The sequence below is a fragment of the Moschus berezovskii genome, chromosome 1, assembly GCF_049115385.1.
Source record: "Moschus berezovskii isolate FMDL1 chromosome 1, NW_MosBer_1.0, whole genome shotgun sequence".
In the NCBI taxonomy this organism is placed as follows: domain Eukaryota; kingdom Metazoa; phylum Chordata; class Mammalia; order Artiodactyla; family Moschidae; genus Moschus; species Moschus berezovskii.
Window position 1 is genome coordinate 62,219,234 of NC_142460.1, and position 23,768 is coordinate 62,243,001.

At 40.7% G+C, this 23,768-nt stretch overlaps 1 protein-coding gene across 1 annotated transcript in view; it reads left to right on the plus strand.

Moving 5' to 3' along the window:
• Nucleotides 1–18,815: 18,815 nt before the first annotated feature.
• The window catches only part of CRYBG3 (crystallin beta-gamma domain containing 3), a 133,382-nt gene continuing 128,429 nt past the window's right edge, over nt 18,816–23,768 (plus strand). Inside the window, exon 1 of the mRNA XM_055400895.2 lies at nt 18,816–19,155. Coding sequence (XP_055256870.2) covers nt 19,007–19,155 — 149 coding nt within the window. The 5' untranslated portion in view covers nt 18,816–19,006. The remainder of the gene's footprint in view (nt 19,156–23,768) is intronic.

Here is a 23,768-nt window from a genome sequence, read left to right on the forward strand (position 1 = left end):
TATGTATCAGAATGCATATCTTAAGGTCATAGGAAGCTCTCAGTTTACTCACAGTAGTGATCATTAACTTTTTCCCCAAGGCTTTCTTGGGCAGGTTTAATATCTTACAGATATGTTATCCTTTCTGTGTTGTAGGTTTGTGTTTGTTTTTTTTTCTTTGTTGTTTTTTGATACTGTTGAATGTGATACATCAGCTCTTGCCATTTCTGGAAACTTTTACTTTTTTTTTTTAAGTTACTGGATTGTAAGTGTCTTAAATACTGTCCACTCATTCAGTGAGTTTAATTTCTAGATTCACATAATATCACTGATTGTCCCTTTTTACATTGTTAAACCCTCATATTGTAAATAATTTTATTTCATTTATGCATAGGAGGACAAGATTTTTAGAGAATAAAATAGTTTTCAAGACCCTGTGGCAACATGGTGTCTTGTTTCTAATTTGAAATACATCTTAGCACAGAATTATTTTTTTTTAATATTAATGCTATGTTTGCTGATTAAAACCCTGTGTTTGTCTCTATAAAGGTAAGAGGCAATATTTTTCTACTAATCAGACTTTCAAATATAACAAGCAGAGCTATCAATAGTTATCACAAAATTTGTCTCTGGGAAGTGGGTATAAACTTAAGAAACAGACTGCAGTTCTTTCTTAAATCAGGACAGTTCTGAGGCATTCCCTCCATAACACGCAGGCACTAAGTCTTTTTTGTGAATAGGGTTTACTCTACAGTAGAATAGGACTCAAGGAACAGCTATGTCTAAGAAGTCTACAATTGTATTTTTTAAGTTATTTTTATTCATTAATTTATTTATTGGCTGTGCTGGGTCTTCATTGTAGCATGCAGGCTCTCTCTAGTTGCAGCAAGCGGGGGCTACTCTCTGGTTACAGTGCATGGGGTGGCTTCACTTGTGAAGCGTGGACTCTAGAGGGCATGGGCTTTGGTCTTAGTTGCCCTGCAACATGTGGAATCTTCCTGGACCAGGGGGATTGAACCCATGTCCCCTGCATTGGCAGGCAGATTCTTAGCACTGGACTACACGGAAGTCTGGTATTTCCTTTTAATGTAAGAGAATTACTAGCGCCACAAAGTAGACTTTATTTACATTTAAACATTTTATAGTACTCTGCATTTAACTTAATAGATCCATTAGATTTATTTAAGTGTCTGTCTTAAGTATCCTACCTTCCAGAAGCAAACTGTGAAAGAGTTTCTATATCCTAAGGTCACTTCATAAGAAAATGAAAAACCAAAAAGCTAAGAGTGTCTTTTTCTAAGGGAACCTTGAAATTATACAGTTAACTCAAGGTTTTTTCCCATCTTTTTTCCTTTAGCTTTGTTTCAAGTTGTTCTTCAGAAAGCCTAAGTTAATATTGATATATATGCATTTATTAAGATAATCCTCTAATCAACTGCAATCAGAAAAAAATAGTGTAACTGCAAGTGTAAACTCTAGTTATAAAGGAGGAATCCAAATTCATACCTTCTCTTCCTCCTTACAGAATATTGTAGGTGTGGGAGGTGGCAGTGGTGCCCTGGTTAAAACTTAGATATGGGCTCTCAGGAAAATCATGATTTCAGATTGCTTCCAAGTCCTTGTAGCTATCATGGAATAGATAGCTCTCTAATAGTACATTTGCTGATTTCAGTAAACCAGGGTCACAGTCTGGAAGCCAGAATGTGAACACATTAGGGATTGACGTGGTTCTTCCTAATAATGTAAATCAGACTATAGTATGTTTAGAAAAGTTGTTTCATTTTTCTCAAAATTGTTCTAGAATTTGACTCAGTACTTATTTTAGAAACGTGTGCATGACCTTGATTTCAAAGGCAACAATTGTGTTTGAATATCTGAGTCTTTATTCTGTAATCCATTATTGAGGAAGCTAATGCTTTCATCTTCCCTTTTTCATACTTCCTAGTCACTCTTGTTTTGAATTTCTACTTACTGTCTAAGATTCTTTTCTCTACTGTTTTCTAAAGTGTTTTCTAAGCAAGTATAGAAGTTTCTAGGGTTCTCTATGGAAAGTCTTAACATATTCTATTCAATTGAACCATATGGCATTGCCATTTTGTCAGCCCAAAGCAGCTGAATGAAAGCTTAGCCTTAACCGAAGGTCACCTGGAAACTTCTAAGTGGCTTAATTCTTTACTAAGTGTCAAAACAGACACAACCTAGCCTGGCCCAAAAGGGACATATGGTTAAAAATATGGCCACAGTAGTTCATAGTTCTGTGCCTCAAACCAAGCCAGTAATCAGAGATGTCTTTTAAGATATATCACTTCAGACACATTTTATGAGCCATTTCAGATTCTCTCAGACTCACCATCTCATTTTAGCTGCTACTGCTTGTAGGCTCTAACCAACTATATGTAGGTGCAGAGTGCCCTATTTTTGTTCTCATGTCCGCACCACATTCTAAAACATATATAGCCCCGTAGGGGAACCATTGACAAGTGGGAGATAGAACTAGTGAATAAATTCTTCCCTTTTTCTGTTTTTCCCATTAATCTTGGACTGTCTTGAGACTCACTATATATAGCTTCTGGGATGAGTCCTCTGACTCTAACAATTAGTCATATTTAACAGCATCCAGCTTAGTAATATCTCCTTGTATTGCCACTCTCCTAACTGGCTTAATCCTCCTTTCCTATAACTCTACTTCCTAATAAAATAATGTAAAATCTCTTTATTTCAGCAGTGCCTTCTGAGGAACCCAGGCTATATCCAATGATGTCCTCAAATTTTCATCAGTCACCTATGGTAAAATACATGCTGAAGCTTGAGAAGTATTCCTCTAGGACTTTTTCCTTTTTATTTTTTATTTTATACTGGAAGAGAATTGATTAATAATGTTGTGTTCGTGTCAGGTGTAAAGCAAAGTGATGCAGTTATACAAGTACCTATTCTTTTTCAAATTCTTTCCCCTTTAGGTTATTACAGAATATTGAGCAGAGTTCCCTGTGTAATGATAGGTCCTTATTGGTTGTCTATTTTAAATATAGCAGTGTATACATGTCAATCCCAAACTCACAATCTATCCCTCTCCCGCTCCCTTCTCCTATGGTAACCATAAGTGTGTTCTTTTAAGTCTGTTTCTGTTTTATTAATAAGTTCATTTGTATCATTTTTTTTTAGATTCTGCATATAACCAATATCATATGATACTCATTTTTCTCTGACTGACTTCACTTAGTATGACAATCTTCAGTTCCATCCATGTTGCTGCAAATGGCATTATTTCATTCTTTTTAATGGCTGAGTAATATCCCATTATATATACGGACCACATTTTTTTTTTTTCTGTCTCTCTTTTAAGTCTTTTTTACTTTCACATTAAACATGGTTCTTGTACATGGTAGAGTTTTAGTCGAGTGTCCTTTAGGATATATATGAAATATTATGAGTTTCCTTCTCCCCAACCCTCCCTGCTGAAAATTGGTTGCTGTTCTGCATTCACCGTACTATACCATTTGAAAGGAGATAGGCCTAGTTTTGACATCTTTCCAGCTTTCCCCAAGTTTTATCTCCAGACTTCACCCAAATTTTATCTGTCTTCCTTTATTTTAACTTAATTACTTCTGTTGCTTTCATTTTAAGTTGGACTACATCTTTATCCAGTCATCTGTCAAAGGACATGTAGGTTGCTTTCAAAGTCTTGGCTGTTGAAAACAGCACTGCAGTTTAATATTGGGGTGCACATATCCTTTCAAACCATGTTTTTCTCCAGATATATGCCCAGGAGTGGGATTGCTGAGCCACATGGTAGCTCTATTTTTAGTTTTTTAAGAGACCTCCATTTTGTTCTCATAGTGGTTGTACCAATTTACATTCCCACCAACAGGATAAGAGAATTCTCCTTTCTCCATACTTTCTCCAACATTTATTGTTTGTAGACTTTTTAATACAGAAATTACTTCTGCCCTCTTGAAGTTTTTAAATTTATTTTTATTGGAGTGTAATTGCTTTACAATGATGTGTTAGTTGCTACTGTACAGCAAAGTGCATTAGATATATATATACCTATATCCCCTCTTTTTTGGATTCTTCCCATTTAGGTTACTACAGAACATTGAGTAAAATTCCCTGTGCTATACAATAGGTTCTCATTAGTTATCTGTTTTATACTTAGTAGTATATATATATGTTATATATGTCATCCCATTCTCCCAATTCATCCCACCCACCCCCACACCCCTAGTATTCATGCATACGTTCTCTACATCTATGTTTCTAATTCTGCTTTGCAGGGAAGTTCATCGTTATCATTTTTCAAGATTCCACATATAAGCAAAATTATATATTTGTTGTTCTCTTTCTTGTTCACTGCACTCTGTATGACAGTCTCTAGGTCCATCCACATCTCTACAAATAAGTGCAGGGAATTTATTTGCACCCTGCATTCCAAAGGACACTGCATGGTATATATTGTGTCCACATTTGTTGAATGGATGGATATGTAAGCCAGTGTGCTGTGTTCAGTCACTTGGTTGTATCCGACTGTTTGCAACCCCATGAACTGTAGCCCGCCAGACTTCTCTGTCCATAGAATTTTCCAGGCAAGAATAGTGGAATCGGTTGCCATGCCCTCCTCCAGGGGATCTTCCTGACCCAAGGATCAAACCTGCATCTACTGCATTGGCAGATGGATTCTTTACCTCTGTGCCACCTGGGAAGCCCCATGTAAGCCAACATTATATGCAATTTTTGTCTTGGGCCACAGATTTTGGGGGCATATTAAATTTGGAACGTTAATGAATGTTGATTATGTTAATCTAAAATATTACATTATTCAGTGATTAACTATTTTTATATGTTCATTCGGGCTTCCCAGGTGGTATGTGAGCACACATACATAAGTTCATTCAACTTCTATTCCTAAAGATATTCTTAAGCTTCTAACCATGAGGTCCTGGGCCAGCAGTAAGTGATCGTTTAGGTTCCTAATAGACCAGCCTTCCTACAGTTAACTATAAATTCTGGTCAGCAACAAAAATTCCAACTACCTGAAAGTTATAGACAATGAACAGAAGCAGGCGTGTTTCAGAGGGGAGTTGAAACTTAAAAGAAGGCACTGGTATGGGGTGAGTTTCACTTTTTGAGCCTTTTAGCCTGAGGACAGGCCACAGTCACAGAGACAAAACTGGCCATGTTTTTGGCCTGAGGAAGAGAGTACAGACCATGAGACAACTGAAGCCACTGCAAAATGAAGGGAGGAGCATTCGGTAAAGGAGCGATCCAGACAATGGGGGTCTAAAATTCTGAGCATAAACTTTCCTAAGTCTCCAGCTAAGCCTCAACGAATGAACAAATGGCAAATTCAAAGCAGCTTTCAGTTCCGTTCAATTCAGTCACTCAGTCCTGTCCAACTCTGTGGCCCCATGGACTGCAGCACGCCAGGCTTCCCTGTCCATCACTGACTCCCAGAGTTGTCAGCTAAGGGTAAAATAATCAACTGAGATTTGATCTGGTGTCCTCAATGAGCAAAATCAAGTTTGAAGTTTGAGTTTAACCAATTTAATGTTTGTACAAAATTCCATGGACAGAGAAGAAAATTGCAACACCTTTTGCAAATATTTAATAGAATCCACAATCTCCACAACATATAACATTCAAAATAGCTAAGAGACAATCTAAAATTCTCCAGGCAAGAGTACTAGAGAGGGTTGCCATTTCCTTCTCCAGGGGATTTTCCTAACCCAGGGATCGAACCTGGGTCTCCTGCATTGCAGTCAGATTCTTTACCAACTGAGCTACTGCTGCTGGTAAGTTGCTCCAGTTGTGTCCGACTGTGCGACCCCATAGAAGGCAGCCCACCAGGCTCTCCCGTCCCTGGGATTCTCCAGGAAAGAACACTGGAGTGGGGTGCTATTTCCTTCTCCAATGCATGAAAGTGAAAAGTGAAAGTGAAGTCGCTCAGTTGTGTCTGACTCTTAGGAACCGCATGGATTGCAGCCTATCAGGCTCCTCCGTCCATGGGATTTTCCAGGCAAGGGTACTGGAGTGGGGTGCCATTGCCTTCTCCAACTGAGCTACTAGGGAAACCCATATTAATTATTGCTATACAGCAAAGTGATTCAGTAATACACATATATACATTTTTTCATATTCTTTTCCATTATGGTTTATCACAGGGTATTGAATATAGTTCCTTGTATTACAGAGTACAACCTTATTTATCCATTATATATGAAATTTGTAGATATAATATTGGACAATACAGCACTACTGCCATTTTTAGGGGCGAAAATCACTTAAATCACTAATCATAAACATGGACTAGGTGACTTCTTAGATTTCACAATAGACATAATATCAACCTTGTAAGTCAGAGTGAATTAAAGGTAATAGCCATGAGAAAGGCAATTTATACAAGATGCCAAACAAATGTCACACTGTTTGATTCTTGTATACCCTGTATTTTGGTGCTAAATTAGATATCTGGTTAGTAGTAAGACTTCCCCTGCCAGATTTACTGGTCTAACCTGTCTCAGTCAATAATTGGCAGATGTAAACTCAGATTATGTAAGTCGAGTTAGTATCAGTGCAGCAGTTTCTCTACTTGCATATTTCTCATACTTTATCATTGTCATCTACTTTTTAATTTTGTGATTATTTTAAAGGATAAAGCCAATAGTTCACGTAAATGTACTTTCATGTTAACATATCAAAGCCCTTGAACACCTGTGTTACACACAATATTTGTACATTCACAATGTAGTTGTACCCACTGACTATAGTATCTTCTCACCAGATCAGATGCCAAATATCAATTATATGTCTATTGGTAGCCCAATGTTAAGCTCCTACTTAGCTCCGATACGGCTTTCTGACAAGTGTGACATTTGTAATATAAATCTGTTTCAACAGGTGTTTTAACTGGTTATGAGTGCAGAACTTTCTGATCCATGTTTCTGGAGCTTGATTCGTGAAATCTGTCCCTGACCTCAAGTATGGTCTGCCCAAGTGATACAGTTAGGCACTTTCTTCTTCCTTTTTCCCATGTATGTCCCACTTTTCATGTTTATCACACTGTCCTGTAGTTTGTAACTGTCACTTCTCTTTCTTTGAGACTGAGTTTCTTGAGGGTGGATCACATTGTGTATTCTAATCACCAAACACAGGACCTAGAAGTATTCAATAAATGTATTTTGAGCAAGTAGAAGGCCATAAAATACTTCTGTAGATGGGATATTGTTTGGGGCTTTTAAATTTTAAAATATATATATATTCCTCCCACCAACTTTCCTAATCGAGTTTGAGGCAGCTAGTACTAGAAGAATGACTACTAGGTCAATGATCTTGATTTAGACTTTATCTGGATCTTTATTTCAGAATTTTACATTTTCTTGTCTTTTGTTTTTCTGAAATGTAGACTGATTAATAAACTTTTCAGTAAATACATATTGTTTAAAAGTTTCTGGCTTTCCAGTAGCTACTTCTTAAATTTTACTAAAAGATTTTACCAAATTTTACTAAAAATTTTCTTTCTAATCTAGATTGTGTTTTATTTAAGCCACAGAGACTAAATATACCTATGCATGCATGCTTAGTTGCTTCACTCATGTCCGACTTTGTGACCCCATGGACTATAGTCCACTTAAGAGATAGGCAAAATCAGAATGAAAGTAACAATTTAAACTGAATAAGTTACTTTCCTTTCCCTTCAGGCTGCATATAGTTGATAATTTTATAAAGTTCTATACTGTGGTTTGGTTAGCGATTTCATTTGATGATATCCATTGTTGACCTTTTGAGATAGAGTTCCTGTTAAACCAGGTGGAAGGAGAATCATCATTTTTGGAGTTACTTAAAAGCAGCCATGAAGTTGATAAAAACAAGGTTCATTTAATTGTGTTCCAGACTTGATAATTGAAAGTTGCATGTCAATACATTCGCCTGTAGGAGAAATAAACCAAATAACTTATGATGTAAACTGACTTCCCAAAGTACTTATTTGGGGAGCTGAAAGAAAAATAGAAGAATGTAGAAATGAATGACATTTAAGAATGGTTGTTAATATGAAATCAATTATGAGAATTATCTTTTTACTTCAGTATTAGAGTCAAATATTCCTATTTCTTGACTTCCGTATTACCTTTTTTCATAGGTAACTCCTTTTACTATTTACCTATGAAAAGCTGATTGGAAGAAGTGAGGAAGGAATTTAGTTGCTAACATACACTGATGGAAATAATTGATGTAGGCTGCTTTCATTCATTATTTGCAAAACCAATTAAGTTACTGTTTGATGAATTTCTATAAATTTAAGTGGGGTCATCGAGAAATGTATCTATTGTATTTATAAAAACTCAAAATTATCTTTTACTTTTATAAGCTCCATATGGATTTTTTAGAACGCACTGGTGATAGCAAACACCTTCTTACAACAACACAAGCGAAGACTCTACACATGGACATCACCAGATGGCCAACACCAAAATCAGATTGATTATATTCTTTGCAGCCAAAGATGGAGAAGCTCTATACAGTCAGCAAAAACAAGACTGGGAGTGGATTATGGCTCAGATCATGAACTCCTTATTGCCAAATTCAGACTTAAATTGAAGAAAGTGGGGAAAACCACTAAACCATTTAGGTATGACCTAAATCAAATTCCTTATGATTATACAGTGGAAGTGAGAAATAGATTTAAGGGACTAGATCTGATAGACAGAGTGCCTGAGGAACTATGGACAGATGTTCATGACATTGTACAGGAGACAGGGATCAAGACTATCCACAAGAATAAGAAATGCAAAAAAGCAAAATGGCTGTCAGAAGGCCTTACAAATAGCTGTGAAAAGAAGAGAAGCCAAAAGCAAAGGAGAAAAGGAAAGATATACCCATTTGAATGCACAGTTCCAAAGAATAGCAAGGAGAGATAAGAAAGCCTTCCTCAGTGATCATTGCAAAGAAACAGAGGAAAACAATAGAATGGGAAGGACTAGGCTCAGAGAGTAAAGCATCTGCCTGCAAAGCAGGAGACCTGGGTTCAATCCCTGGGTCAGGAAGATCCCCTGGAGAAGGAAATGGCAACCCACTCCAGTACTCTGGCCTGGAAAATCCCATGGACAGAGAAGCCTGGTAGATTACAGTCCATGGGATCACAAAGAGTCGGACACGACTAAATGACTTCACTTCAGAGATCTCTTCAAGAAAATTAGAGATAACAAGGGAACATTTCATGCAAAGATGGGCTCAATAAAGGACAGAAAATGTATGGACCTAACAGAAGCAGAAGATATTAAGAAGAGGTGGCAAGAATACACAGAAGAACTGTACAAAAATGACCCAGTTAATCACGATGGTGTGATCACTCACCTAGAGCCAGACATCCTGGAATGTGAAATCAAGTGGGCCTTAGGAAGCATCACTACGAACAAAGCTATTGGAGGTGATGGAATTCCAGTTGAGCTATTTCAAATCCTAAAAGATGATACTATGAAAGTGCTGCACTCAATATGCCAGCAAATTTGGAAAACTCAGCAGTGGCCACAGGACTGGAAAAGGTCAGTCTTCATTCCAATCCCAAAGAAAGGCAATGCCAAAGAATGCTCAAACTACCACAGAATTGCATTCATCTCACACACTAGTAAAGTAACACTCAAAATTCTCCAAGTCAGGCTTCAGCAATATGTGAACCATGAACTTCCAGATGTTCAAGCTGGTTTTAGAAAAGGCAGAGGAACCAGAGGGCAAATTGCCAGTATCCGCTGGATCACTGAAAAAGCAAGAGAGTTCCAGAAAAACATCTATTTCTGCTTCATTGACTATGCCAAAGCCTTTGACTGTGTGGATCACAATAAACTGTGGAAAATTCTGAAAGAGATGGGAATCCCAGACCACCTGACCTGCCTCTTGAGAAACCTGTATGCAGGTCAGGAAGCAACAGTTAGAACTATACATGGAACAACAGACTGGTTCCAAATAGGAAAAGGAGTATGTCAAGTCTGTATATTGTCACCATGCTTATTTAACTTATACATAGAGTACATCATGAGAAACGCTGGGCTGGATGAAGCACAAGCTCAGTAAAATTGCCGGGAGAAATATCAATAACCTCAAATATGCAGGTGACACCACCCTTATGGAAGAAAGTGAAGAAGAACTAAAGAGCTCCTGGATGAAAGTGAAAGAGGAGAGTGAAAAAGTTGGCTTAAAGCTCAACATTCAGAAAACTAACATCATGGCATCCGGTCCCATCACTTCATGGCAAATGGATGGGGAAACAGTGTCAGACTTTTTTTTTTGGCTCCAAATCACTGCAAATCATGATTTCAGCCATGAAATTAAAAGACACTTACTCCTGGGCAGGAAAGTTATGACCAACCTAGACAGCAAATTAAAAAACAAAGACATTACTTTGTCACAAAGGTCTGTCTAGTCAAGGCTATGGTTTTTCCAGTAGTCATGTATGGATGTGAGAGTTGAACTATAAAGAAAACTGAGCGCTGGAGAATTAATGATTTTGAACTGTGGTGTTGGAGAAGACTCTTGAGAGTCCCTTGGACTGCAAGGAGATCCAGCCAGTCCATCCTAAAGATCAGTCCTGGGTATTAATTGGAAGGACTGATGTTGAAACTGAAACTCCAGTACTTTGGCCATCTGATGCGAAGAACTGACTCATTTGAAATGACCCTGATGCTGGGAAAGATTGAGGGTAGGAGGAGAAGGGGATGACAGATGATAAGATGGTTGGATGGCATCACCAACTCAATGGACATAAGTTTGGGTAGGTTCCAGGATTTGGTGATGGACAGGGAGGCCTGGTGTGCTGTGATTCATGGGGTCGCAAAGTGTCAGACACTATTGAGTGACTGAACTGAACTGATGGATTTTTTTGGTGGGGTGGCTTCCCTCATAGCTCAGTCAGTAAAGAATCTGCCTACAATGCAGGAGACCCGGGTTCAATTCCTGGGTTGGAAAGATCCCCTGGAGAAGGAAATGGCAACCCACTCCAGTATTCTTTCTGGAGAATACGATGGGCAGAGCAGCCTGGCAGGCTACAATCCATGGGGTCGCAAGAGTCAGACATGACTTAGCAACTAAAACACCACCACTGTGGATTTTTTGTTACTACATTTAGCAATATTTTGTAAGGAAATTTTATGAAAGCTTGTTAATGATATTATTGTTTTGTAATTTACCGTGGAAGATTTCCATAGGTAAGAATCAGCACTTTATCACTCCAGAATATAAACAAAGTGGATAGATGTCAGCTCCATCTATACAAAGAAAATTCCCGTTAAGGAAATAATGCTAATCTCAATTTTAGATTAGGTAGAGTTCCCATGTGAAAACTGTGGTTCATCTTATATGACAGCATGTAGCATATCCAGCTGCTTTGTCTTTCTAATCAAAACATTTGCTTGCAATAACAGCTGCCTCTCTGCCTTGTTTTTAAACCATTTGCAGCAAATCAAACTGGGAACAACATGTCCACAGTAAGAGAACTCAAGATTCTGGGACATGTCTTTTCTAAAACTTCAAAATAAGAAAAAAGAAATGCCAATTCACAAACCAATTGTCTTTTTCATCTAAAGCTTTGTTTCATGTGCCCTAAGAAGCAAAATTTACAGTCAACACTAGTATACTGAAGTGCAGAGATTTATAAACAATTGTTCTTTTCAAAACTTGTTGTTGTTGTTCAGTCACTATGTCATGTCCAATTCTTTGCAACCCCATGGGCTGCAGCACCCCAGGCTCCTCTGTCCTTCATCCTGGGTTTGCTCAAATTCATGTCCATTGAGTCGGTGATGCTATTGAACCATTTCATCCTCTGATCCCCCCTTTTCCTTTTGCTTTCAATCTTTACCAGCATCAGGGTCTTTTCAAATGAGTCAGTTTTTTACATCAGGTGGCGAAAGTATTGGATCTTCTTTGGCAACAGTCCTTCCAATGAGTATTCAGGGTTGATTTCCATTAAGATTGACTGGTTTGATGTCCTTGCAGTCCAAGGGGCTCTCAAGAGTCTTCTCCAGCACAATTTAAAAGCATTTAAAATTGTGTAACAGATATGTCCAATACAGTGCATAACTTCTGTACTTATCAATTATTTTGGAAAAACAGAATATAAGATCTGAGTTTTTCATATAATGGTAAATTAGTCTTCTGAGCCATTATCTGTGTCATGTTTATGAAACTGCATTTCTATAAGTTAATATGACTGCTACATATGACTATATTATAGGTAGCATTTGACTCAAACACAAGACACATCAAACTGAATTAGTATGAATAACTTTTGGAATATGTTTTATAATCAATAGTTTGGTATAAGCAAATTTTGCACTATTTTTGAAGAAAATATTTGATTGTTAATTTCAACATTTAGTGAAGCATTCATTTCTTATTTCTAAGTATCATCATCATATCAAGGGAAGAAAAGAGGATATGTTTAGGTCAGACCAGCACATCTTAAGCATTAAAAGGTGTGTTTGAAAGATGTCAGTCTCCGCATGTTCTGGAAATAAAAACCAGACAATACTTCATGCATCCCAAAGAAGTCTGAATAACCAATCGCTTAAAATTTCACCATCTGCTCTTACTGAAGCAGCAAGATTGAAGTGTTTTCAGGCCATGATGATCAGAATGTAGCAGAATGAGAAACACTAACAGGATTCCCCCCACACACCCTTTCTTTTTTACTGTTGTGGTTCTTAATGAAAACCTGGGCTATACAAAGAAAAGGGGAGGATGTCCCCCGCCCCGTCTCCTAATTGAGTGCTTATACCCAGTAATAGCTTTTCGCTGCCCTGGGCGGCATGACATTGCCTCATTTGGCCTTGCACAGCTATTATTCCAGGAGGCAGCTAGTGAAGTGCCCCAATCCATCTGCTTGCTTTTCATGGGCTGGTGCTTTCCTTGATGTTGACAGCTGTCTTAATATTCCGGGGCCACCTGCCACATAGCAAATACTGTGCCGTAATGCATACACAGAAATGTAACCCTCTGGTGGACTTTTTAGAACAAAAAGTATTTCTAAACCATGCTTGCATCCCTGTTGAAAGGCTTCAGGGTCAGCACTTTGTTCTCATATTTTTGAGGAGTAATGTGCTTATGCTTTGGGAATGGTAGTTCAGTTACAGTGTGATAAACTTGAGCTTTTCTCACATATCAAATCAGCTATTGAATTGTACTCTTTTTGTAGAAGTCATGGTGGTCACAGGAAGCAGAGGAAGAGAACAAACTGACAGTTATCTCCTCTAGTGAGTCTTCATGGAAATTTCTAGACTAAGTTGGCATGTGTGCATGCTAAATTGCCTCAGTTGTGTCCAACTCTGTGAGACCCCCTGTACTGTAGCCCACCAGGCTCCACTGTCCGTGGAATTCCCCAGGCAAGAATACTGGTGGGGGTTGCCATTTCCTCCAGGAGATCTTCCCAACCCAGGGATCGAACCCATGTCTTATATGTTTCCTGCATTGGAGACTAAGTTGGGATTCATCCTATGTATGCTCATAGAAGGATTTTCTCTTTTCCTATCTGCTTTGCTCATCTGTTCACCCCATCTGACTTGCGTCTTGAGGGAAAGCTGTTGGTCTTATCTCTAAGAATGAGTGTGTTTCTGATCCATAGTCAGCACTCAAGGACAAATCCAGGTTTTAAGGTACCTGAAGATTTTTGCAATTTCTCTTTAAAGAAAAATATTTAAAATTAAAAACAAAAATTAGATATAAAAGTGAATGAAAAAATAAATCATAAAAATGGCCAATTTTAAATGATTGATTAATATTACAAATGTCAGAGTCTAGAAAAACAGCCTTTTTTCAGTTATCTGCCTATTATACTTTTATAATATTTTTTCTTATATTTTTGTTAGTGTATTATTTTGTATGACATTTTCTAATATTTTCTATACATATAGTGGAAAGATAATAAAGTGTTTCCTTAAATTTGGATGAGCGTACTTATTGATAGAAAGGCTAGGTAAGCATACAACGTTATATACCCACATACACACTCATTGTGGTATTGCTATAGGTTTGTGCCCTACAAACAAATATCATAAGTTCTATTTTACATGATTTTCATTTAAAAGTTTGCTGCATTTACAATTATAAAAATTGTATGCACTACATTATTTAACATATAACTGTTTTGAGAGAAATTACATAAATTAGAAGTGATTCTTTTAAGTTTTGTCTTTTGTTGCCTGAAATAGTTTTCCACAACTCACCTTTTGCTATTGTACATTTTAAATCTTGTTTCACCTCTACTACCCACACATTTCCAGTGTTAGAGGACTGAGGATATGTTTATGTCGCGATACTGCCTCTGGTCCTGTATCTTAGGTGTATGCTTGGTGAGTTGCCCAGTGAACAAACTGAAATTAAAGCAGTAACAGCTATTCTTTGGAGAAACTGACAACCACATAAATACATCCCACTAAATCCAAACTAAAATCCACACCACACATTTCCCAGTATGTCCTAAAGGGCCTCCAGTAACTCTCATACCAGCTGACTCTAGGAATAAGGTGATGGAGGGAAAATCCAAGTGGAAAGAGATGGTGGTCTTAATTGTGCAGTTTAAATATTTGCTTTTGTAAATTTCATAAACACCACCAAGTGATTACATTCCTGAACTCACCTTGGAAGAGACCATGCCAGTGAGGTGCCTTGAAGCTTCAGCTTCATCAGCCTCACAGTAAATATGCTTCTAACATACTCATTAAATGAGAAACTGATCAGTTCTTGAAAAATGAAAATTCAGGAGTCATTGATTTATGGCTTTAAGCTAATTTTTCATAGAGTTTGCAAAGCATTTGAATGAATGCAAGTGTACCTGGTGCCCTGCCTCCATTAAGGCAAACTGTGTCTATGAAAAATTAGCTTAAAGCCATAGATCAGTGACCCCTGAATTTTCATTTATTTACTTTTCAAGTACTGATCCATTTCTAGATGTCATCTGCTCTTACGTTCTGAACTCATAATAATGAGTTTCTGAACACTGAGTTCTAGAATTGCATTCAGTTCAGTTCAGTGGCTCAGTCGTGTCCGACTCTCCGCGACCCCATGAATCACAGCACGCCAGGCCTCCCTGTCCATCACCAACTCCCGGAGTTCACTCAAACTCATGTCCACAGAGTCGGTGATGCCATCCAGCCATCTCATTCTCTGTCGTCCCCTTCTCCTTCCGCCCTCAACCTTTCCCAGCATCAGAGTCTTTTCCAGTGAGTCAACTCGTTGCATGAGGTGGCCAAAGTATTGAAGTTTCAGCGTTAGCATCAGTCCTTCCAATGAACACCCAGGATTGATTTAGGAAGTCTGTAAAAAGGTTGAATTTTAGAGTTTAAAGGATCTTAGAGATTCTAATTTAGTACAGTCATCTTCATTTGTTCATTCAGTTTTTCTTGAAGACATTTAAGTATCTATGGTAGAAGCATATATACTGTGAAGCTGATGAAGCCAAAGCTTCAAGGTACCTCGTTGGCATAGTCATTTCCAATGTGAATTCAGGAATGTGATCACTTGGTATATGGGGCTTCCCTAGTGGCTCACATGGTAAGGAGTCTGCTTGCAGTGCAGGAGACCCAGGTTTGACTCCTGGGTTGGGAAGATCCCCTCAAGAAGGGAATGGCTACCCACCCCAGTATTCTTGTCTGGAGAATTCCATGGACAGAGGATCCTGGTGGGCTATAGTCCATAGGGTCACAAAGAGTCTGACCCCACTGAGCAACTAACATTTTTTTTTTCGTATGAATATATATATTATTTATATATATATATATATATAATAGGTTTGTATTGGCCCAACTGTTTATTATAGGGGTCTCTAATAACATTTATATTATCTTACACCTTTGCAAGCTGTTTATTAATAGAGGGATTCTAGCTGGATGAACATTCTACTACCTCAACCATCACCACCAATACTATAGATAGTTTCTAGATAAATGAAGGACTTTACTTGACATGATTCTGATGCCTTCTCCCATTGACAGTCATTATTGAAAAAATATGGCTAGCCCAGCTTTCCCCTTGAGGGCTATTTTTTTTAGAGAAATTATTTTCTTAAAGAAATAGCATTATTAGATAAACCCATAAGTCAGTGATAAACTGTACTGGCCCCAATAAGATTTTATCCCCAGAGAAATATCCTAAACAGTCCACCCTCTGGACAGGTAGTAGGGTGTAGGACCTGTTTTGGTCATAGTACAAGGGCTGGATACATCTGGTAGCCATCTAGCATTCCTTTGGGGAGATTAATTCTCCAGGCCTTCTAGCTGGAGGGAACAACTGGCTTCCTACTCTCTTTGCTTTCATATTCTCTGGGCTTTCTGGCAAGCAGGCCTTTAAAGGAGATTCCTCCCCAAAAGAGTAAGACTCAATTAGGAACTTTACTTGTCTTATTCTAGTTTATTTTTCTAGCTTTTTCCTCACAGGAGAAGGTTTTCAAAAGAAAAGCGCTGCTCAATCTTGAGGGATGGTCTGGGGTGAACCCAGCAGAAGGAATCTGTACTGATTTAACTTTGGTAGGTTAAACTGACCCAGAACAAATTAAGGTGAGTGGCCTTGGTCTCTGCTGCAGTCGGTAGGGGTTAGAGTGCTTCTAGGAAGCAGCTCGGAGAAGGCAATGGCAAGCCACTCCAGTACTCTTGCCTAGAAAATCCCATGGATGGAGGAGCCTGGTAGGCTGCAGTCTGTGGGGTCGCTAAGGGTCGGATAGGACTGAGCGACTTCCCTTTCACTTTTCACTTTCACACATTGGAGAAGGAAATGGCAACCCACTCCAGTGTTCTTGCCTGGAGAATCCCAGGGACAGGGGAGCCTGGTGGGCTTCCGTCTATGGGGTCACACAGAGTCGGACACGACTGAAGTGACTTAGCAGCAGCAGCAGCAGCAGGAAGCAGCTGCCTTGTGGCAGGAAAGTTCAACAGCCCTCAGCTGATACTGAAATGGGCTTATGGACATCCTGTCTACCCATAAGCAACCTTCTCCTCCTCCAGGACTCCAGTCAGAGCAGGCCAACCTCAGGGTACCTTCCTTCTCCCCCAACCCAAGTCAGAACTGCCTTGGACATTTCATTTTATCTCATTTACTTGTATAGAATCTTTAGTGAACAGGTATAAGATAATCACTTTTATGACTTCTGCACCCTCTCAGGGGCTGCTGCTGCTAAGTCACTTCAGTCGTGTCCAACTCTGCGTGACCCCATAGACGGAAGTCCACCAGGCTGCCCCGTCCCTGGGATTCTCCAGGCAAGAACACTGGAGTGGGTTGCCATTTCCTTCTCCAATGTGTGAAAGTGAAAAGTGAAAGTGAAGTCGCTCAGCCACGTCAGACTCCTAGCGACCCCATGGACTGCAACCCACCAGGCTCCCCCGTCCATGGGATTTTCTAGGCAAGAGTACTGTAGTGGCTTGCCATTGCCTTCTCCGCTCTCAGGGGCAGCTTGGCTTTAAAATAAACCACCTGGGGTGAATGGGCCCCTTGATGTTTTCTCTACCAGCCACCAGGATATACAAAACTAAAAAAACAAAAAGAATCTATGCTACTATATTAGTGAAATAAGTCAGAAACAGAAAGACGAATACTATATTTGGATTCACTTATACTGATGAATCCGAAACAGTCAAATCCATAGAAGCAGTGTGGAAAGGGAGTTGCCAGGGGTTGGGGGGAGGGGAAACAGGGCATTATTAATAAACGGTATTATTCAAAGGAAAAGTTGAAGTTATGCAAGACGAGTAAACCTTTGAGTTCTACTTACAGCACAGTGCCTGTAGTCCACAGGACTGTATTATATACTTAAAACTTTGCTAAGTGGGCAGATCTTACCTCATAATTGTTTATAATAATAAGAGTGGGAGGAAAGTTCTGGAAGTCATGGATGGTTTTATAGCATAGACTGTGATGACAGTTTCATGGTGTATATTTATCTTCGGTCTCATCAAGTTGCATACATACATTATTACAGCTTTTTGTATGTATAAAAAAATAAAACAGAAAAGTCAAACGACTGTATTTAGGCATAATTCAAAGTAAATCTTAAGGACCTTTTGGTTTCCAGATTTCCAGTGACGTCTGTGTAATGACTACAAAATATTTGTTTCCGCGTAGTTTGAATTATACTTGTTTTTGATCAGCGTCGTCTTTGCAAGAGGGTTCGCCAGGGAGCAGTATGTAATAATAACACGGAATATGAGAAATAGCAAAGCACATCTGGGTTAGGGTCAGTTACCCCACAGATAGTAAGCCAGCCGAACCAGAAAAGAGTTGTTGACAGACCTGGACAACACCTACGGCGCCATGGAGTGTGAGAAATATCAAAGCACATCTGGGTTAAGGTAAGCCACCCCACAGATAGTAAGCCAGCCGAACCAGAAAGGACCTGTTGACAGACCTGAACAGGCACTTATGGCGCCCTCCACTTCTGCGACTGGGCCACGGGGTAGCCGCAACTTTTTTCGGCCCTGGGAAACTGTTTAAGGAATTACTGTTCGTTAGCTGAAAGGCAGCCTAGGGCACTCTGGTACCGCAGTTTAGTTCATGAGCTTCTTTCAAACTTTAATTCATGAACTTGTTTCAAAACTCTGAAAACCGTTCCGTGCACTGACTGGACGATAGAAAAACAAATCAGTAATAGAAAAAAATTGAGAGAAAAGACAAATGGGCTGGCAGGCTGAGCTCTTTTGGGCGGGAAGCCCGGATCCCGGCGTTGCGGGGTGGCGCGTCCCCGGGATCTCCGGCCCACGCCGAGAACCGGGACCGGCCCGCGGCGGCGGCGGCCGGGCTGGGGCGGAGCCGCGGCCTCTGGCTCCTCCTGGGGGCGGGCGGCCCGGCGGTGGAGGGAGGAGCCGCCTCAGAGCACGAGAAGCAGTAGTGCGGGCTGCCAGTCGCGCCCGTGCTTCCACCGCCCGGGATGGACTGAGCCGCGCCGGCCGCCCGCGCCGAGTCGCTCCTGCCTTCGCCGGGTCCCACGGCCGCGGGCCGGGCTCCGGACACCGCCTCACGCGTCCCCCGCGGACGGCCTCGGACCGGCTGCCGCGCCGGGGAGATGTCCGGCGGCCGGAGGAGGGGCGGCGCCCCCTGGCATAGCTTTTCCCGATTCTTTGCTCCCCGGAGCCCTTCCCGGGACAAGGAAGAGGAAGAGGAGGAGAGGCCGGGGACAAACCAGCCGCCCGCGCCGGGCCGGGCCGCTGCCAGGTGGGAGCCGCGGGGTCGTCGGGGGCCCCGCGCCGGCTCACGGGACGGGGGGTTCCTGGCCCCGGTGCCCGCAGCCGGCCGCTGTCGGCCAGGCTGCGCTCCCCACTTTCAGTTCTCCTTCTTCCATTGCCCAAGTTTTTTCCTCCTCTCTCAGTTCCCGCGCCGCATCACTTGGTTTGTAAACCCGGGTGAGTCCGTGGCCAGCGGCCGGGCCAGCCCGCGGGGCGCTCAGCCCCCCGTCTGCCGTCCCACACTCGCTGCTCGAAGTTCTCCGGCAGAAGCGAGTCCCCCGGCGTCCTGCCGGCGGTAAAGCGAAAGAGTAGTGAACCCAGCCGTCCGCCAGGGCGAGGAGGGCGCGATCCGAAAACCACTCTGATGGGAAAGGTAACGCTTTGAAGCGCCACCCGCTCGGCTGGGATTTTGCCGTCTTAATCGTAGTTTCTCAAAATATATATATATATTTTTAAAGAATGATGATGCTGAGTTCCCGAGACCCCATCGAAATATCAAACCGTCGCTAGGCTTATTCATTGCCTGACATTTAAATGATGCCACCCTTCTTTCCCAAACCTCCTTGGAAAAAACATCTGCCTCAAGATCCCAAACTGATTCCAGAAACCTGGACTCGAGCTGTCTTGGTTTCTGTAATAATAAAAACGTGCCCCCTTTTTTGCAGTCATTTCTCCTTCCTCCACCTGCTGCTGTAAAATGGAGCCTTTTGAAAAATTCATGACTAATAAAAATACCTGTTCCCGGAGTCTTTTCATCTGTCCTGAGGGAGGAAGAGGGGTTAAGTGATACACAACTCGCTGTTTAAAACTTTTGATGGCTAGAGAGGCTTGCTGCTGCCTCTTCCCCACATTGCACCAGAATATCACTCGTGACTGGAAGGACGCTCTCCTGAAAGGTGTTTTTACTTCAGTCGTTAAAGGCTTCCTGGAGAGCTTCAAAGAAAACTGGCTAGGCAACAGAACCGTAACTGATTGAGCTGCTTCCATCAGTATTCATTCCTGTCTTGTGATTGGGTCCTGGTCGTTTATGTGTTCCTCAGTTTCCCTGCTGGTGAAGCATTTGCATTATGACCCTCTTAACAAAACTGCCACATCTTTCCAAGAAGGTTCCTATTACAACTGGAAGACTTCTTCTGTGAAGAAGTCTTCAGCTATTATTGCCCTGTTAAGAGAGAATTTAAAATTCAGACTTACATAGTAGTTAAAAATAGTTTTGAAGTCTGACAGGGCTCAACCAGAATGTCAGAATGCTGGTGTAGGCAGACAGCCCTTGGTGCCTGCCTACAGTGTAACAGCACTGACAATCTTGGATGATAATATGGAAGCAGAATTTAAGAGAAACCCGAAGTAGATGGAACTAGCCTTGAGTCAGGATTAGAAGGGAACAGGCAGGCCAATTTCAGGTTCCTATCAGAATTGTCCTGAAAGCTTGCCCGCCTCCCTGCCCTCTTTGGCTTTTTGGCCACTTCTCAGATCTAATCTCTTTTTCTGTCTGGTGCTAGCCACTCCCGCAACTTGTCTCTTGTCTGCTTACCACTTCTCCATTCTCCTTATCTCCAGAGAGACACCGACTGCTGCTTTTTGACAGTCATAATTTTCATTGTGCTTATATGAACACTAATTTTGTCCTTCATCTGTTTTAGAACTTGCCAGATGTTAAGGGGATAGCGGATAATCCTTTGTGTGGGTGTTTACCTTTTAAATGAGCTTAAATCTTTTCTTTTCAAGGACATAAACACAAAGCCTTTATTGAAAGTTTAATGAAACAAATGGAAACGCTTAGTAGTACCGAATGTCCTAGTAACACAACACCCTGGTGTTAACAAGATTGGAAACAGAATTGTGATTTGTCACTGTGATCTTATTTCAAAATGTAAGAGTATTTTGGCTGTTTCTTTTAGAGGCAGTAAAAACTGGTTTTAGTGGGAGCCTGGTTTACCTTTTGTACTTGTGATTTTAGATGCAGAGGAGTCTGTTCAGAACATGGGACTGGGTGTGATAGGAATGTAAAGATGACTGAGAAAAGGGCTGTTGCACAGAATTGGGAGAAGCTGAGGAGACCACTTAAAACAGCCATCCTATTACCTATGACGTATCTTGTTTAGTTGTTAAGTCGTGTGCAACCCCATGTAGCCTGCCAGGCTCCTTTGTCCATGGGATTTCCCAAGCAGGAATATGGGAGTGGGTTGCCGCGGTGTGTCTGGCACATTACAATTAACAGAATACTTTTAAAAATACTACACCTGAGGTCAGACAGACCTGTACGATCAGTATTCTAGTTTTACTATAAAAAACAGCTAAAGAAACATGCCCAGAGTCACATAGCTACTTTTCAGTTAATGAACAAGTTTTAAGTCTTGTGCAGTGCCTGCAACTCAGAGGCCACTTAACATTTATTAAGGATTAATGGCTGCATCCTGACTTTTTCTTGTACTTGAAGTGCATTCTCTCAAACTTGAGTTACACAGTTTCGTTTTTTGCACTCCCAGTGTTGACTTACATGAGTTTCGTGATGTAACTTGTGTAGGTACAAATACAAACAGGACATAAATTCCTTAAGAACAGAATTCCTTAGCAATTCCTTAAGAACAGAATTGAAAATTAAACACAGATGTAACCACAAGACCAATAAAAGTAAAATTTACAGCATTATCCTGACAGCTGTTTTTTGGCTACTCACAAAATGCATATGGTACCAACTAGAAAAAAAAAGTTTTTGAGGAGTTGCCATGACTGTACCACTGTGTACCATGCCATGATTCAGGTTTTCCAATATTTCCCCACTTGAATCACAGGAAAACTTTTGCTTTTACGGTGTGCTGTCAGATATTTGGACATCATTTGCTGTGAACATGCCATTTATATACTATGTTCGCTGCTGCTTTCATTAACCTGCAGCAGTTAAAAGTTAGTTTGCATCAACAATGTGAATTCAGGTGTTGGCAGTTGAATTGCTTGTTAATACTCTTTATCTTCGGTGGTTGACCACATCCAGAAAATGCTTATATTAATTTGTTTTTAATTATATAGAAATGAAAACTGCAGTTGAATTCAATTCATGGTTATAATGTTTAGCCCGGTTTATGAGTGTGCAATGAATGGGCTCAGCAAAAGTGGTAGGGGAGAGCCAGGAGGACTTCATGGGAGAGGTGGTTTTATCTGGGCCTTCAGAGCACTGGTGGTGTTTTCCACAGGTAGAGAACTTAGCCAGGAAGATGGAAATAGAGGATGGGTCTTCTAGGCTGAGCAAAGTCCTGGGGTTATGATCTCTTAAGGGCTGTATACATCAGTGCAGGCAGAGTGAAAGAGGTGTTAAGAAAATTAGATTTAGCACTGTGTCATAAAGAGTGTTTGGTATCAATTTAGAGAATTTTTGTGAAGCCCCGTTCAACAGATACTGCTAAACTGTGAAATTCAGAGGATACCTGCCTTCTAATTTTCCTTGCTTTGGGAAAATGATCTCTCAATTTTGTTTCTTTGCTGTATCACACATGATAGTGAGGCAAGAACAGCGTTTATCAAAAGCCGACAGTGCACTCCTTTGGGCTGGGTACTTTTACTTGTATCGTCTTTTTAAACGTCACCCTCAGCCTGGAATGTTGGTAGGCTTATCACTATTCTGAGAACTGAGGAAACTGAGGATAAGAGAATTCCCAGAGGTGGACACTGTCAGCATCTTGGAAGGAACAATTCTTTGCTGCACTGGACTCTCCTGTCCTTTGCAGGACATTTGGCATCTGTGGCCCTGCCCACAAATTGCCAATAGCATCGTGTAGTCATTGGGAGAACCCAGAACACCTACCCCAAGGTGGGCGGGACGGAGAGCACTCCCAGGAGAGAACAGTTTATCCCAAATCATAACTGGGATAAGTTTCAGGGGTGAGATTTGAGATTGGGTCTCTCTGACTCAGTTACTCTGATTCTTTTTCCACACCATCTTGCCCACCAACCTTTTGAACTGTGCTCCTTCAAAATACATCTGAATATGTAATTCAGTTGGACCTTTCCTTCCTTTGTTCCAGAATGGGTAACAGTGTGGCCTATTTCACATATACACTTTTTGACTGTTCCTTTGAGTGTCCTGATATAGTGCCATTGATAGAAGGTAAGACAGGATCACTCGACCCAGGGAGCAGGGGCTGCGTCTCATTTATCTTCTTGTCCTCCATACCTGGTTCAGGTGAGGGAGTGAATCTCTGTTGATGGATCGTTAAAACGCTTATTAGTGGCTTTTGACGAGGGGTAATAGACTCCTGCCCTTAAAGTGGGCATTTCTGAGACCTGGTAGTGGGTGGGTACCATAAAGTTTTCTAGAGAGTGTTTTGCTCTTGATTTAAAATTCAGAGAATATTTGCTTTTCACCATGGCTGAGTGTGGTTGATAAATGGGTGGAGCCATGATACTAGTGAGCTGAAGTGTAGGAGATAGTTTGATCAAATGTTGATAGTGCCTCTGATCCCAGCTGTTAAGTTAAATGTTGACCACAGCATCATTTATGTAAGAAAAAGGAGTTTTGTGCTCCGAATTTTCATGGTGATTACATTTCAAATAGTCATTTGAAAGCACTGTATAAAATAATCAGTAATAGTTTGGTGGAATAAG